Here is a 14,230-nt window from a genome sequence, read left to right as displayed (position 1 = left end):
TATCCAGGGAAACAGCATGCATGCTCCTTTTTAGCAACAACCTGTTTCATATTCACAGTCAGCTCTCTCCACTTCACCCTGTATGATTTAGACATGATCACAAGGCCAATTAAAGTTAGATCAGTGGAGAAAGGGACCTGTTGTTCCCTCTCCGAATGGTTCTGTGAAACTGGCCTAACCTCACATTTCCCGGATACAACAGGCGAGCAGTCAACTGGGAAATGTTGCAGAGTCTCTAGCTGCCAGCGTCAGGCTGTAATTTGTGGTCACTGTTCACTCTTTCAGGCAGACGCTGTGTGTTTTGCAGTAGCAGGTCTGCTCCTGCCGTGCCGTCTCCCCTCCGTTTCAGAGACATGCTCCTGCTCTTTTTGTCAGAGTGAAGCCACTTTACACACACAAACACATCCCCGCCCTGCATCACAATAAGTGCCACTGACTCACTCAGTCTCCAGCGATAGGAATATTGGTTTGTCTAGTAGGTTTTTTCATGTTTATTCATTCGACAGGAGCTTATTGGTCTAACAAGCTTTCCGTCTTCAGTATTCAGGAGTTGGACTGGTGTCGCTGAACAAAAGTACCAGCAATGTGACGTTTGATCTGTTGTTTTCTGATTTGTTGCTACAGCTCCTCATACACCATTTCTTTATGCTGACGTTTGATTGGCTCTTGTCACTACAGGACAAACTATGTTATATTGGTAGTAAATTACTGTAATGTATTGCTGTGTTGTGAAAACTGCCATTTTCCATCTGATACAGTACATGTGACTGACAGTCCTCCAAACAAATGTACACATATCTGTTGATTATCCTCCCATTTAGTTGACCCATAATTAAATCTAACATCTAATTGGTGCTGCTGCTATCAATTATTTCTAATTATTCATGCACCCACACATTTGTCTAGTGAATCTAATTATGAAGCTTGGTTAATTTTGTTTCTTTTTGATCCATGCTGTTATTTTCCAGATATACTTTTGATTGGCTGCACTGACCCATACACTCATCTGATTGGTCCAGCTGCTAACTCACACATTCAGCCTCCCCTCTCCATTTAATCAGCTCTCATGTCCCCGCCCCTTCGCTTGCTCTTCCACCCCGTTGTGTTGTGGCGTGTGGTTGGTTGGAGGTTGTACTGACCAGGGGGTGCTTGTCTCCCCAGGTCTCCTCCACCCCGAACAGCAAGGCATCAGACCCCTCCACCCCTGCCGCCAAGGCCAGAGTGAGTCCCTGCCATATACACCCTCACACACAAGTACATCCTCTCACCTTCTCTCTGCATTCACCACATACACCGCCCATCTATATCCATCCGGCACACACCACACCCTTGCCGTTTATACCTGTTCACACTACATGAAGAAGGGAGTAAATTTAAAGGAAAAGCATTATCCATTCCCCATCAACACCTATCATGACAGTGATGTCAGAAAAACTGTCGGCAGGACATCTCGAACTGTGCACAAGGTAAATCATTACTCTCTGTATTATACATTTCTAAAACAAAGGTTTGATAAGGCCAGGGGGAAGAGACGCTAGTGTGTAGTGGGCTGCACAAGGAAGACTCAAACAGAGAACATTTTTTGGTGTATGTAGTCAATGAGAAACTTTAATGGAAATGAATGCGTGTTGGAGTGTGTATTTAGCTCTTACAATATATTTATGGGCAAAAGTAAGAAAACACATGACAACATGTATTTTATCTTGTGTTAAAAACATTGAAATGTTAATCTGTTGTATGTTCGGGTAACAGTGGCAGAAAGTAGAGATTCAAAGTAACCAAACTGCCAGTAATTTTAGTTACATAGCAAGATCTGGCTAATGTTAGCTACTCTTAGCCACCGTTTGGCTCATTTGATTCATTTAATTGAGCTAGAAATCAGGAGAAGGTACAAACGCAATTTGTATTTTCTAAAACAATTATTTATTTTTGTATAAAGGCCTGTCTGTCTTGAAATGTCTGTGTGCTGACCATTGCAGCAACATGAAAACACGCGTCTGTACAAGGTGCATCAGTCAGTGTCTGTCTTTAACATTAAAACATGTCAACTCTCACGCACCAAATACTGCTGCTAATACAAAACTGAAAGTGAACACAACCCAGTAAATATTTTAAAGCAGCAGTGTCATGAGGCGTGCGTCTCTGAGCTCCTAATACTGCACTGCTTGTACCATCCTGAGAAATAAAGGACCCTTTCTCTGACGGACTCTTAGCCGTACGTCTCCTCTTCTACTTGCAAACGGCCTCTTGTATGTTCTGCAGCCGATAGGATTCATATCAGTAGAATCAATCTAAACCACAAGATTTCTTCTCATTTACTTTTTGATTTCCACAACACCTTAACATTTACATGCACTGAGCTTCACGTAGTGTTCAACATATCAATCAAACTACAACCTCTTTTCACTTCACCTGTGTCATCATTCACACCTCTATATATCCAAACTTTCCTAAGGACCCTCCCACAGGGACTGACGACCATTTTGCATCAAGATGTTGCTCCTTTTACAAAATAAAATTGATTTATGGTGCAGCTATTTGTTCCTAGGTATGTCCTTTTTGGCTTGAGCACCAGTGAACATTGATCTTAATGCAACTGAAGACTGCTCCCAGTGATGACACTGTATAGCACACAAGTGGCCTCTACATGCACGCACAACTGTAAAGCCTCACAGTCAAGTCACGATGGACGTCACACATCTTGGTTTGCAGTCTCACTGGCTGTGTGTGGCTTTGTAGCTTGTTGCTCTGTGCTCCCATGACGTCAAGCACTTTTTCTTTTAACTCCTTCTCAAACACACCAATGACAAAGGAAGTTGGCATATTGTAGAAATTGGAAGCAAGAACAAAAAAGAGGTAATACATAAATGCCATTCTTGAAAGTGTTAACAAATAAACAACAAGCTTTTCCTGCTTTTGTTCACTCGTTGTTAGCGAGTTGCAGGTTTGTCCACTGCACCCGGTGTCAGTGCATCAGTGGTTGCAGACAGTGTGCAGACTGCTGCAGACAGACGTGCACAGAAGAAGAGTTCATGAGGCACAAAGAAGGTGTCCTGAGAAGGAACTAACTGGTGAAACGACCATGTGTCTTTGGCTGGAAACTTTAGGTTTTGTGGGAAATATGGCCACCTTTCCCTGGGCTTCACTTGGTTGATTTTCTTCACTTGCAGTAATAAGGGGGGACAGTTTAAGCATCCTGCAGTGTTTGTTTAGCTTGCTAGCTATGAGAAGCCTTCCTCCCAGAAATGGAGGGGACATGATGAATCACAAGGTTGCAGCTACTACAGGTGTAGTGAAAGCAATTAGGATGTTTACAGTGAGAAAATAGACAGAGGGAAACTTATAGTCTGTTTAGGTGTGTGTGTGTGTGTGTGTGTGTGTGTGTGTGTGTGTGTGTGTGTGTGTGTGCTCATGCATTAAGCGCATGTGTGCTAACTGCTCAGTGAGTCATCCTGGTGCCACCTGCGTCATCATGCCATTTTCATCCTAGAGAAAGAGACTAAGACAGAGACCGGAGAATGGAGGAAGGCATCTCGCGTCTGCTGCAGGGCTTGTTACACTACAACCACAGAGGCAATGAAACTGATCTCACAACACCATGTGAAGGAGTTACGGTGTGTGTGTGTGTGTGCGTGTGTGCATGTGTGTGCATGTGTGTGTATGTGTGTGGTGCAACAAAAACCTAACTGACCAGTGCATAACAAATATGAGTTTGCTTAAAGCAATTTTTGTAATGATCTTATGTATGCAGCGGAGGAGAATAATATCATCCACAGGTCTCTGGTTTAGATTCAACAGATTCATACTGACTTTTCATTGTAACTTAAAGTAATTGAGCACATACTGGAAAATGCCTGTGAAAATAAAGAAGTGCTTTGACTGTTTTATTATAGCAAGTAAAACTAAAGACTGATGGGACACAGTGTATGGGTCAGTCTATAGTAGTTAAATATCTTCTTGTTGGCACATTAAAGAGGAATCAGGAAAAGAAGGTGCCAGCCTGTCTTCTGTGAGGCTGCCTAATGTCCAGTTTCTGCAATAAAACTGATGAACTGCAACAGGCTTCCCGTGACGTGACTGAGATGTGGACTTGGATCTGGATACAGAGCCTTCTGGTTCATGTTCCAGATCTTCCTACTATGGAAACCAACAGACCACAATTCACGTTTACGTCCGGGGCAGTGACACTGCTGAACTTCAAGTCATTTTAATCCCTCCAGTCACTTAATTTGTACCTTTTGTATTTATTGTATTTTTGGTGTCCCTTCTAAACCTGAGATGACTCCATGTAATTACTCACTCATTCATTTATGTTGTGTTGTGTTGTGTTGATGCTTCCCCTTGGTTTTCTGGCTCTTTTTGGTGTCTTTGTGATATAACCCTTGCTTTGAAATGATATTACCCTGCTGCTTGTAGACAAAGTTGAAAGCTGAAATATCAAAGAGATAGCATTCAGTGCATGCCACATGAATGATTTTGGTCATCTCCTAATGTTCATGTTGACCAGTGGCCCAAACTCTCCAAATCCCTGAGTATCCTAGCATCCTAGCCAACCCAACCATGCAGCACATACTCAGAATTTGTGTCAAGTTTCTTAGAACTGTGGCACTGGCTGCAGGGCAGAACAACAGGCTGATAAAAGCTTAAAAGGGACATCTTTTCTCTTCCATACTGCTGCATTAGCTGCTTGCAGTTGCTTCTTTGCTTCGACCAGCTCATGTTAACACGAAATCACTGACTGTCCTGTGTAATAATGTGTTGCATGTGCTCTGTCTCCTCCTCCAGTGTTTGTTTTGTGCTTGATCAGTTTTGGTTAATGCTGTTTATGGAAGCACTCTGTTGTTATTCAGTCAGTATCCTCATCTTTTGGTACTTCAGCATTGATGATTGTAAGAGTTCACTAACCTTTCCTGTAAGAAAAAGTTGCACCCTCATTGTGCATCACAAAACCATTTCTATAATGCCTTGTTCTAACTTATCACATGCTGCAGACAATCACTGACCACATGTATATGTGTATAGGAGGAATCTTTTGATTTGAATGGCAGAATCTCTTCCATACTTCCAGAGCAAAGCTACTCTGTTTCCTGATCACTTAAGCTGCCAGCTGATCTGCTCTTCTCTGCTGCTCTTGTCTGTCTGCCTGTCATACCTTTATTTTTTTCTTCCTTTCTTCTTTCTTTTCCCTCTCTGTCTCCTCACTCCCTTGCTTGTCTGTGTGTCTGCCTGCCTGTCTTTAGGTTCAGATAGTGCACAAAAAGCTGGACTTCAGCCATGTCACGTCTCGCTGTGGCTCCAAGGACAATATCAAACATGTCCCTGGAGGTGGCAATGTAAGTACTGCTGGAGCTGGAGGCAGACTGTGGTTAGGGTGGATGCATATCATTGTTATGCTAATTTAGCCTCATTCTGGCTGTCATGCTCAAAATCGTGATCCATTGGGTATCTCCTTTTTGTTTCGGCCTCAAAAAGACCTGATTTGTTACAAAAGAATTAAGAGGAAATTGGATGTGCATCATATTTCTTGCATCTGATTGAGCTGTACACAAAAACAGATATAGTTGACATGGTTCAATCATATAGTATGACCCTTACCTAACTGTTAATACTAGCTAAATCAAGCCACCATTCTACACACTTTGCCCTTGTTTAAGCAATCATGAGAAGATCTGATGCTTATTGGACATGAAATCAGTCTGACTTGCAGTATGCTGTTTTCATAAATCTTGTGTTCATCATCAAATCGCTGCACACAGATTTTGAAACTCTTATTTGAGTGTTGTCTGCAGTGAGAAACCACCAGGGCCTGAAGTTCAACTACAACAATGCAGGGAACACTTACATGAAAGGGTTAACATTTTCAAAGTAACCGAGAATGAATGCACTGTGATTAGCACGCTTCTAACTACCTCTGTTTGCATTTCGGATTGATTTCACTTTACGTGAAGTGACCACAGGCCCTTCCACCTACCTTTCCAGATGTTGTTTCCATCTGCTCTAAACACCTGCTGCACTATCACATTCCATCTCTGGGCTGCTCTCACAATCACCACATCACTTTGTCTCAGGTCAATTAAAGGAAATGCAAAAGGTGTAGGGGAAATGGCCAATTTGCAAGTGGTGGCATCAAAAAAAGCTATAAAGCTAGGCTGGACCAATCACATATACACACAATATCAGCTGTTCAGTTTTGTGGACCCTTGAAAATATACCTTAAGGGTCACTCAAATGTTTAAACCATAACTAACAGAAATCCAGTTTACAAATCTCATGCGAGTTTACTATAGTAGGATTAACACAACAAATATAATGAAAATTGACTGGTGTTTCCTAAATTACCATAATGAATATTTAAATTAGCTGTTTACTGTAGACTTAAAAATATGTGTGTTTACATTATAAAGTTAGCTAACTAATATGTCAAGCATCCTCTAATGATGGACAGCTCTTATGCTCTGATGCCCCTAATCAAGGTTTGCTAATACCTAAAAGTTTAACAGCTCTGATGGTCTTCCTGTCTATCATCAAGTATGGTTGATCCTATCATATACTGTCAGGCAGGTCACCAGGTCTTACGATCCATCAGTGTCAGACTAATCAGGATTACTCCATGTGATCCTGAAGTCACACTCTCATGATGTGAAGACGATCTAATTACTGCCTTCTTCCATCCTCCAATTACAGCTTGCGCCGATTTAGCTGCCTAAATGGAGCACCATTAAGCAGCCTTACAAAACAAGAAGGCACCCTCAGTAACAATAAAAGGGGTCAAAGTAAGGAATCAAGGATTGGTGGGGATTCCAGCATGTCATCCTGTCCTGGATGTGGCATCTTTTAGACTTAGTAAAAAGAGGCTACATGATCTATCTCTCCTCCTCCCCAGGTGCAGATCCTGAACAAGAAGGTCGATGTCAGCAAGGTGACGTCCAAATGTGGCTCCAAGGACAACATCAAGCATAAGCCAGGTCACTCTTACTTCTGTTCTCCTCTGTTTTCCTCCTTTTTATACTCTATTTTACACCAGGCTGGTCTCATACTAACATTTTCCTTTTTACCTCAGGAGGAGGTGATGTGAAGATTGAATCCCATAAGCTAAACATTAAAGCTAAGTCTAAGGTTGGATCCATGGACAATGTGGGCCCAGGCAACGGACAGACCAATGGACACAAGGTCAAACTTTAACACAGTCATTAATATTATCAGTTAATACACAGTAAACTTCTCTGGTTCTGCTGAGTCATTGTGCTTTTACTGACCGACACCACTAGATGGTGTGGTAGCATGAGACAGTATACTATAAAAAACCATGGTGTTCTTTGTGTGTGTATGTGTATGTGTGTGTGTGTGTGTGTGTGTCCCTGTACCTGTCCTTGGTATCTATATTTGGTTGCAGGAGGAGAAAACAGAGGAGAAGAATTCCTCACCCCCAAGTGGTGCTCCGACAACTGGACCAGCAGGCGTTGCTAAGGCAACAGCACCAGGAGGGGTTGCTAAGGAGAATGGGGTGAAGGAGCCCACACCTACTCCTTTTGGGGGAGACGGACTGAGGGAGCCCCTTAGCATAGACAAACGCATCACTGAGACAAGTGGGTAAACACAGACACAAACTGAGCTGTCACTTTGAAAAGCATTGACGAGCTCCTCTGTGATTGTAGCCACTGACCATTAGCTGAGCCCCGTCCCCATTACTTACCGTCGCCATGCCTGTCAAGCTTTCCATTCTTGCACGGCACAGATGCAGTTCAGAATAACAAGAGTGGCTGATTTACTGCACACAAGTCAAAACAATGGGTCCTTGATTTCGGCGACAATAAATGAGAGGCCTGTGACCAGCTAGTGTGAGCTAATGCCGACACTGAAACTCCATGAGGTGGTTGAAAACCCTGCCTCCAGGTGACAGCTTAATGTTTCCAGCTGACTTGTTTGACTTTTAAACAACAAGCCTGTTAAAGGTTCTCAAAAATGCACATAGTGGCTACATACATGATACCATACTAAATACTGAGGCTGAAGCTCCATGTCCAAGAGTCATTAAAGGAGCAGCATTGTTCTTGTATTGTATGGTAAACATAGTAAGCCCAAGTATCACAGTGCAGTGTTACAGATAAAAATGTCATTGCAAGGTTATTTGTTCTAACATAACCTTTGGATGATTTGAAAGCTTACTATAGGAAAACACACGTGGAAAAGCAACATAGAGATGAGTTGTATGCTTTATTGCTTGTGATGACCATTGAGTTTGGCAACGAAACAACAACATTATCTTAATGCATGCTTGGTTGAAGTTGCTGGAGTGTAAACATGCCCAAACTAAAGACTGCTATGTTTCTCTAAACTGTGTTATACCAGAACCTTGACTCCCAGGTAGTGAATGCTCCAGCCCTGTAATTCCTTACACTTGGTTTTGGAAATATGAGAAAAAGCGGCACTACGTTCCGAACTCTTCAGATACTGGGTATTGCTCTTGTTATGGCACCAGCTTCAACATGTGTGCACATCCAAAGCTGGACATGCCTAATTTGGCCGGAGTTGGCTATAAATAAATAGAGATTGTGTGTGTGCATGCATGCATGTGTGTCGTCTTCTCTCTGCTACGTGTGTGATGGAGTGGGATGGTAAAAATAGCAGATACTTTGCTCCAAAAATGAAATTATAAAGAGACCCACAGAGTAAAGATTAGCTAGTCTTAGTGGATAAATTCATCGATGGCAGTGCAGTTGGCCTCCACACTCCCTGAGTTGGAGGGACAACAGGCTTGTGCCGTCAATGTGGTTGCCAAGATTGGCCTAATTGATGGATGGCTGTAGTGCTAATACAATAAAAAAGAGGAATGTTTTATAATTTGGCCCATAACTCATATGAGCCTGCCCCAGACAGCGACAGCCTATGAGACCGTCTGGTGAAGTTTCCACTCTTGTCTCAGCACCACTTTTCTCTCCTTCTCTCAACTTCTTTCTCTTTTTCTGTCGTCCACTTTCTCTTTTCTTAATCCAGTTTATTCCCCTCCACAGATTGAGTCCCAGTGACCTGTAGATTTTGGTGGGACACACATGGCGCTCGCCGACCTGCCAATCAACTGACCAACCAACCTACCACGGCGCAGTCACTTCCCTCTGGCCCCGCCCTTCATCTCGCCCACCGCAGCACCGAACTGACCGATTGCCTCTCAGTGTTTCTCTGGGGTCAGCCTGCCAGCTTCCTGCTACCAACCCTGACCTTTGACCTCTCAACCCTCCCCGGGTTGATCTCCGGCCCTGCCTACCACAGAGAAGAGCACTTGGTGTTTGTCTGTGTTTCTCTACGTGGGTTCCACCAGCTTCTCGACTGATAAAATCCCCTTGTAAGCACTGTTTTAGAAGACTTAATCCTCAAACCCCAAATTTAATGACCCCAATGCAATAAATCCACTAGAGTAGTCAATGCTGTATGGAAGTAAACTGACCACAGCCAGTTTTATCATAGAATATTTCCACACCTGAGTCTACTGTTTTAACACGTGTCATTATAGCGCTAACACCCTGCCTCAAAACTCTGTTTCGTACTCTTATATATGGTCTCTCTTACAGGCCTTCACAATTCAAAACCACTTCGATCTTCCAACCTTGTTAGCAGACCTATGCTAAGACTACTATTTGCTCCACTTCCACCCCCATTCGTGTCCACTTAGCCCCAGTCCACACTAACCAGCTGAGGGCCTGCTACCGGCCCGCAGCAGAGCCAGTGCTGTCAAGTCGGCTTTAAATCAACTCATTCCAGCCTCCCAGCCAGTCAGCAATTATTTCCAAACCTACAGTATCTACAGCACTGCACGTTGTCTCATTACAGGAAACTCTACAGCTCACTCATCAAACAATATCTCCCATTACATCTCTTGGTATCATTGCACCAGTTTGTCTCCTCCAACTATATTACAATAATGCTTCTTTATCACTGGACCATTAATGTCATGATGTTCACAATCAGAAGTGATCTGTGCAGAGGGCAAGGGCTTATGTACAGCAGACCGGAGGGGATTCAGTTGGAGAAGAAAGGAAATCGCTCTAACGAAAGAAAGCAGATCTAAAGATAGTTCAAAATCAATGCAGAAAGCCAGCGGAGAAGCTTTTAAGGTGTAAGACAATTCCAGAGTTGTGCTTCAAGAAAAGATGCATTCACTGACAGTACTAACGAGGAAATTTAGAGGATCCAACAAAGCAGATGACCATTATTACAATTAGAAACATCATTTAATGGTGTTATTAGTGCATGATAATCATCAAGAAAGGTGGGTGTAAAGTGATAGTGGAGCTCTGTCGCTTCTCGGGTGGCTTTGGCTCAAAAAGGATTTGGCACTGAAGACAGATCTTGAAGCGAAGTCCTTTTTAAGTTAAGCTCACAGTAGTTGACCTTGAAGGAGCGTCAGGAGTATTTAACCCTTTCTGATAACTGTTAAACCCTTAACTGCTAGCTGCTGCACCTTTTAACCAAGCGACATTACAGCATTAATGCACAGTATACCGTATGTAGCACTTTTTTTATAGCGACAGTGTCAACCACAGTGTCAGAAGCTGCTGCGTAAAGATGCGGTCTTTACACTTCAAATGGCGAGAACTTATGGCAGGATCAGTGTATTACAGTGGCCTCGCTATGAGCGGTGGTTTGACTCGCAAAGTAAAACTGCCAGTTTTTTGCATCAGTTCAAGTTAGTGAACACTGACACACTGATTTGCACCCTTAACCAAAAGCAGGCTGTCGTAACTGTGCTGTTTTTCAAGGAATCGCAGAGCTGGAGAGTCCAAAATGTAGGAAGCTGTCATAGCTTATTAGCTGTGTTACACCATCCACTCTTATTTATCCACCCCTGTTGGAGTATAAGCTGCTCCATGAAACAGGATTGGTTTGCAGACAGTTATGAGACAGTAGTCGTTGTGCAACTACGTCTCTGAATAAACTGAACGTATTCTCCAGTTAGCAACAGCGCAGACAGGCTTGCTAACTGTCAATTAGCAGGCTTGCTAGCTTCAAACAGCACAGTATAGAGAAAACAGAAAAACCTCAGAGAGCTTGTTACGGTCTTAGCGATTAGCTACAGTAGTTTACCAACTAGATCTGTGATTAGTCCCTACACCACCAAGCAACTGGAAATATATTTTGCAAAGACGCACAGATGAATTTCATCATGCCACATTCTGGTGTGACCGGGCCTTAATTCACTGCATTACAGTATTCTTTATTTGGATCCCCATTAGCTTCCACAAAGTGGTCGGGAGTCTTCCTGCAACACAATAGCTTGAATATCTGTCAATACATCAGGGTATGCACAGTTCTGTAGACTATATTACCCGCCTCTGGGGATACTGAGTGTAATAGCACTACTTAATGTTACTTAACTGTTCACATTCTGCTCATGAAACTGAACCTGTGACTGTCCTGGTCACATGGTCTGAGCACAGGTTCAGGGACCACTGTGGATGTTTCAGCACCACAGTCCTGTTCAGTTTGAGTTGATGAAAGTAAAAAAAACAAAAAAAAACTAAAAGAAAAAGACAAAAAAAGCACCTTAACCAACAGGCTTATTTCAGTTTAAGACTTACAAATCCTAACCTTTATCACAAAATAAGCTCACATACTCATATGTCAGACCCTTTGTATGGCATGAAGTTTGGGGTCCCTGAAACCTTTCAGTATTAATCTTCTCAGTAAGACTATTTCTGTCAGAGCACATGCAACCCTGTTCTCCCGATAGCCCGTTGGTTCCCACGCTGTCTAATCACCTCCCACGTATCCCATAGTGCCACTCATACACCTGAAGACTCTCCTGAGAGGGACCCCAGCAGTCACCCTGAGTCGTGCTGATCATTTACAGTTCACATGTGGCGATTAGAGACAGACAGACAGACAGCACCTTCCTTCTCTTGCGCAAGTGGCACTTCCTGGTAATGTGGTTCACCCCAGTGGAGAGGGGACGGGGCTACAGAGCCACACCCTCTTAGTCCTCCCACTAGCCGGTGCGTCTTAGAGTCCTCTCTGTGAGACCTGCTAACTTTCCTCACACCCAAACACACTTACACATAAAGCACAGATATACTACACAGGAAAGCACACGCAAGCTTGTTGCTGTGCATGCACACATACACACACACAAACAGAAATCAGCACATATACACACATACAGTATGATGCACACAAACACAAATGAGCACCCTAAAATAAAAACGGTATGCTGTTCATAGAAGCGTTTCTCTGTTCTAGAATGAAACCAACTCTTTATCGTGTTTTGGTGGTCTATGCTGATATCGTTAAAACAATAATGAGTTGTGTCGGTGTGTCGTTCCTATCATAGTCATTGTCGGACATTTTCATCATAGGCTCACCTCACCTCGCCTCTCCGCTATTTCCTCTACCTGTGATTCACTCTAAGTCTCTCGTAGCAATACAGTGATCTTTGTTGGGGACGTCCCTTGTTCCCCATGCATACACTCGACGTACAGACAGAGAGAGATTGACAGACACAGAGAATAACCTCAGTGGTCAACACAGAGTTAAGAGAGGTACGAGTTCACATGCAGGAAGAACTGTCAGAGGGAATAATGTTACATTCATGGCAAGTCTGAAGTTGGCATTTTCTTTGTAACCTTTAATTTACTGATTTATTGACTCGAGACTGTCGAGCAGATTGAAGAGCTACTACCAAGCCACTGTAGGTGACGGCTGCACAACAGCAAATGATTATGTTTCTAGTTATCTAGTGTCTTTGGCATGTATTTTACTTGACACCTGGAGTGTAAATAGATTGAAGTAAATAGCTTTTCAAGCTTTTTTTCACATTTTTGTTCATTTTCTTGTTCTTTGTTTTGTATTGGATGTAACTAGACACGAGAAAGTATTACAATTATCTCATTTTTGACACTGGACAGCAGGAACTGCCCAGCTTCAAAATCCCATGAATGCAGCAGTGTTTCAGCAAGGCAAAGCCAAAAGCAGCCTGCGAATACTGTAGTTAGTGCCATGATCTAGTGGTGCTTGAAGTTGTCCTTCCAGTGATCAGATCTGTATAACAGAAAACCACATTTTAAGCACTAATAACATGAAAATGCTCGTAGTACACTGAGAAAATCTGAATCAGTGGTTGATGAGAAATGAGCCTAAAGTTGTAGAAAACACAGTCTCCACAATTGTTAAATGGTCTAGTGCCGAGAGAAAAGGTTATTATTTTTTCAGCCTGTTTGTATTATTTTAGGAAATTACCTAAATTTAGTTTGGGCATTTCAGATTTTATTAAAACAACACTGTGATGTGACTTTGATTTACAGACCGAAAGCATTGTTACGTGTCACACCAGTAAAATGAGAAGAGAAGGCCCTGTCTACTCACTTTAATTCTATGCATTGTGCATTAAAGGCTGGGTTGGTCTGAAGCTGTGAAGGATTAGTGACGTGTTTGTGAGGTGTTGCCGTAGTTGTCAGATGTGTGAAGTGTTACTACTGCATCCATCCTGTAGAGAGCGCTGCTTAGCCTCTGGAACACTGATAGTCTGGCTCTGAGACTTAACATAGGCTGACCTGAGAAACCTTACATCCCCAGAAGCTTCAGTAGAGTTACACACTGTTCTCATTTAAACTAGCTTTGATGGCCACACTATGTTATTGTGTCTGGAATCCTAAATACCATCGAAATCATATGAATTATGTACAGTTCCCCTTAAATCTCAAAAATCTTGTGCACTTTGAACACAGTCTTGTTCATTTATTGATGCACTGATGTGATATAAAAGTTGCTTTACTGTATATTGGTAAAACATTGTCAACTGTGTACTGTACATGTGTGCTTTTGGGAGCAAAACAGTCTTGGTAGTTAGATAAAGTTATGATAATCAAAGAGCAAGTGATCAAATAGTCAACAATAAAGACTAGACAACTAAAAGCAATGTATAAGCATATTTAATATTGTACTGTTCCCTCCAGATCATTCCCATGAGTTGCCTGAAAGCAAAACATGACACATATGTGTGGATCATATGTGAAAACGATAATGTGAATCTTTCTTCTGGAATAGAAGAACAAAGGGATGAAAGCACTTTGATGGGTGTAGACAGTGGTTTGTGTGTATAAAATAGGAACAAGTTGTAGTCTTAACGTGTGTTGGAAGCTCAGTGTAGGAGAATGTTACCATATGATGGGATGACATGATGTTGTGTGTGTCTTAAATCACACATCTTTATCTTGGTATGCTTAGAGGATTTTAGTGGGAT

The 14,230-nt window shown here is 42.4% G+C and overlaps 1 protein-coding gene across 1 annotated transcript in view; it reads left to right on the top strand.

The window, feature by feature from the left end:
- map4l (microtubule associated protein 4 like) overlaps positions 1-7,594 on the top strand; it is a 67,489-nt gene extending 59,895 nt beyond the window's left edge. The window contains exons 11-15 of the mRNA XM_041948896.1: positions 1,162-1,221; positions 5,241-5,333; positions 6,884-6,965; positions 7,061-7,170; positions 7,394-7,594. Of these exons, the coding sequence (XP_041804830.1) occupies positions 1,162-1,221; positions 5,241-5,333; positions 6,884-6,965; positions 7,061-7,170; positions 7,394-7,594 (546 nt within the window). The remainder of the gene's footprint in view (positions 1-1,161; positions 1,222-5,240; positions 5,334-6,883; positions 6,966-7,060; positions 7,171-7,393) is intronic.
- The last annotated feature ends 6,636 nt before the right edge of the window (positions 7,595-14,230 follow it).

Source organism: Chelmon rostratus, chromosome 12 (genome assembly GCF_017976325.1).
Source record: "Chelmon rostratus isolate fCheRos1 chromosome 12, fCheRos1.pri, whole genome shotgun sequence".
NCBI classification, from domain to species: domain Eukaryota; kingdom Metazoa; phylum Chordata; class Actinopteri; order Chaetodontiformes; family Chaetodontidae; genus Chelmon; species Chelmon rostratus.
Note: the sequence above shows the minus strand (reverse complement) of the source record. Positions and strands in the feature narration are given on the sequence as shown.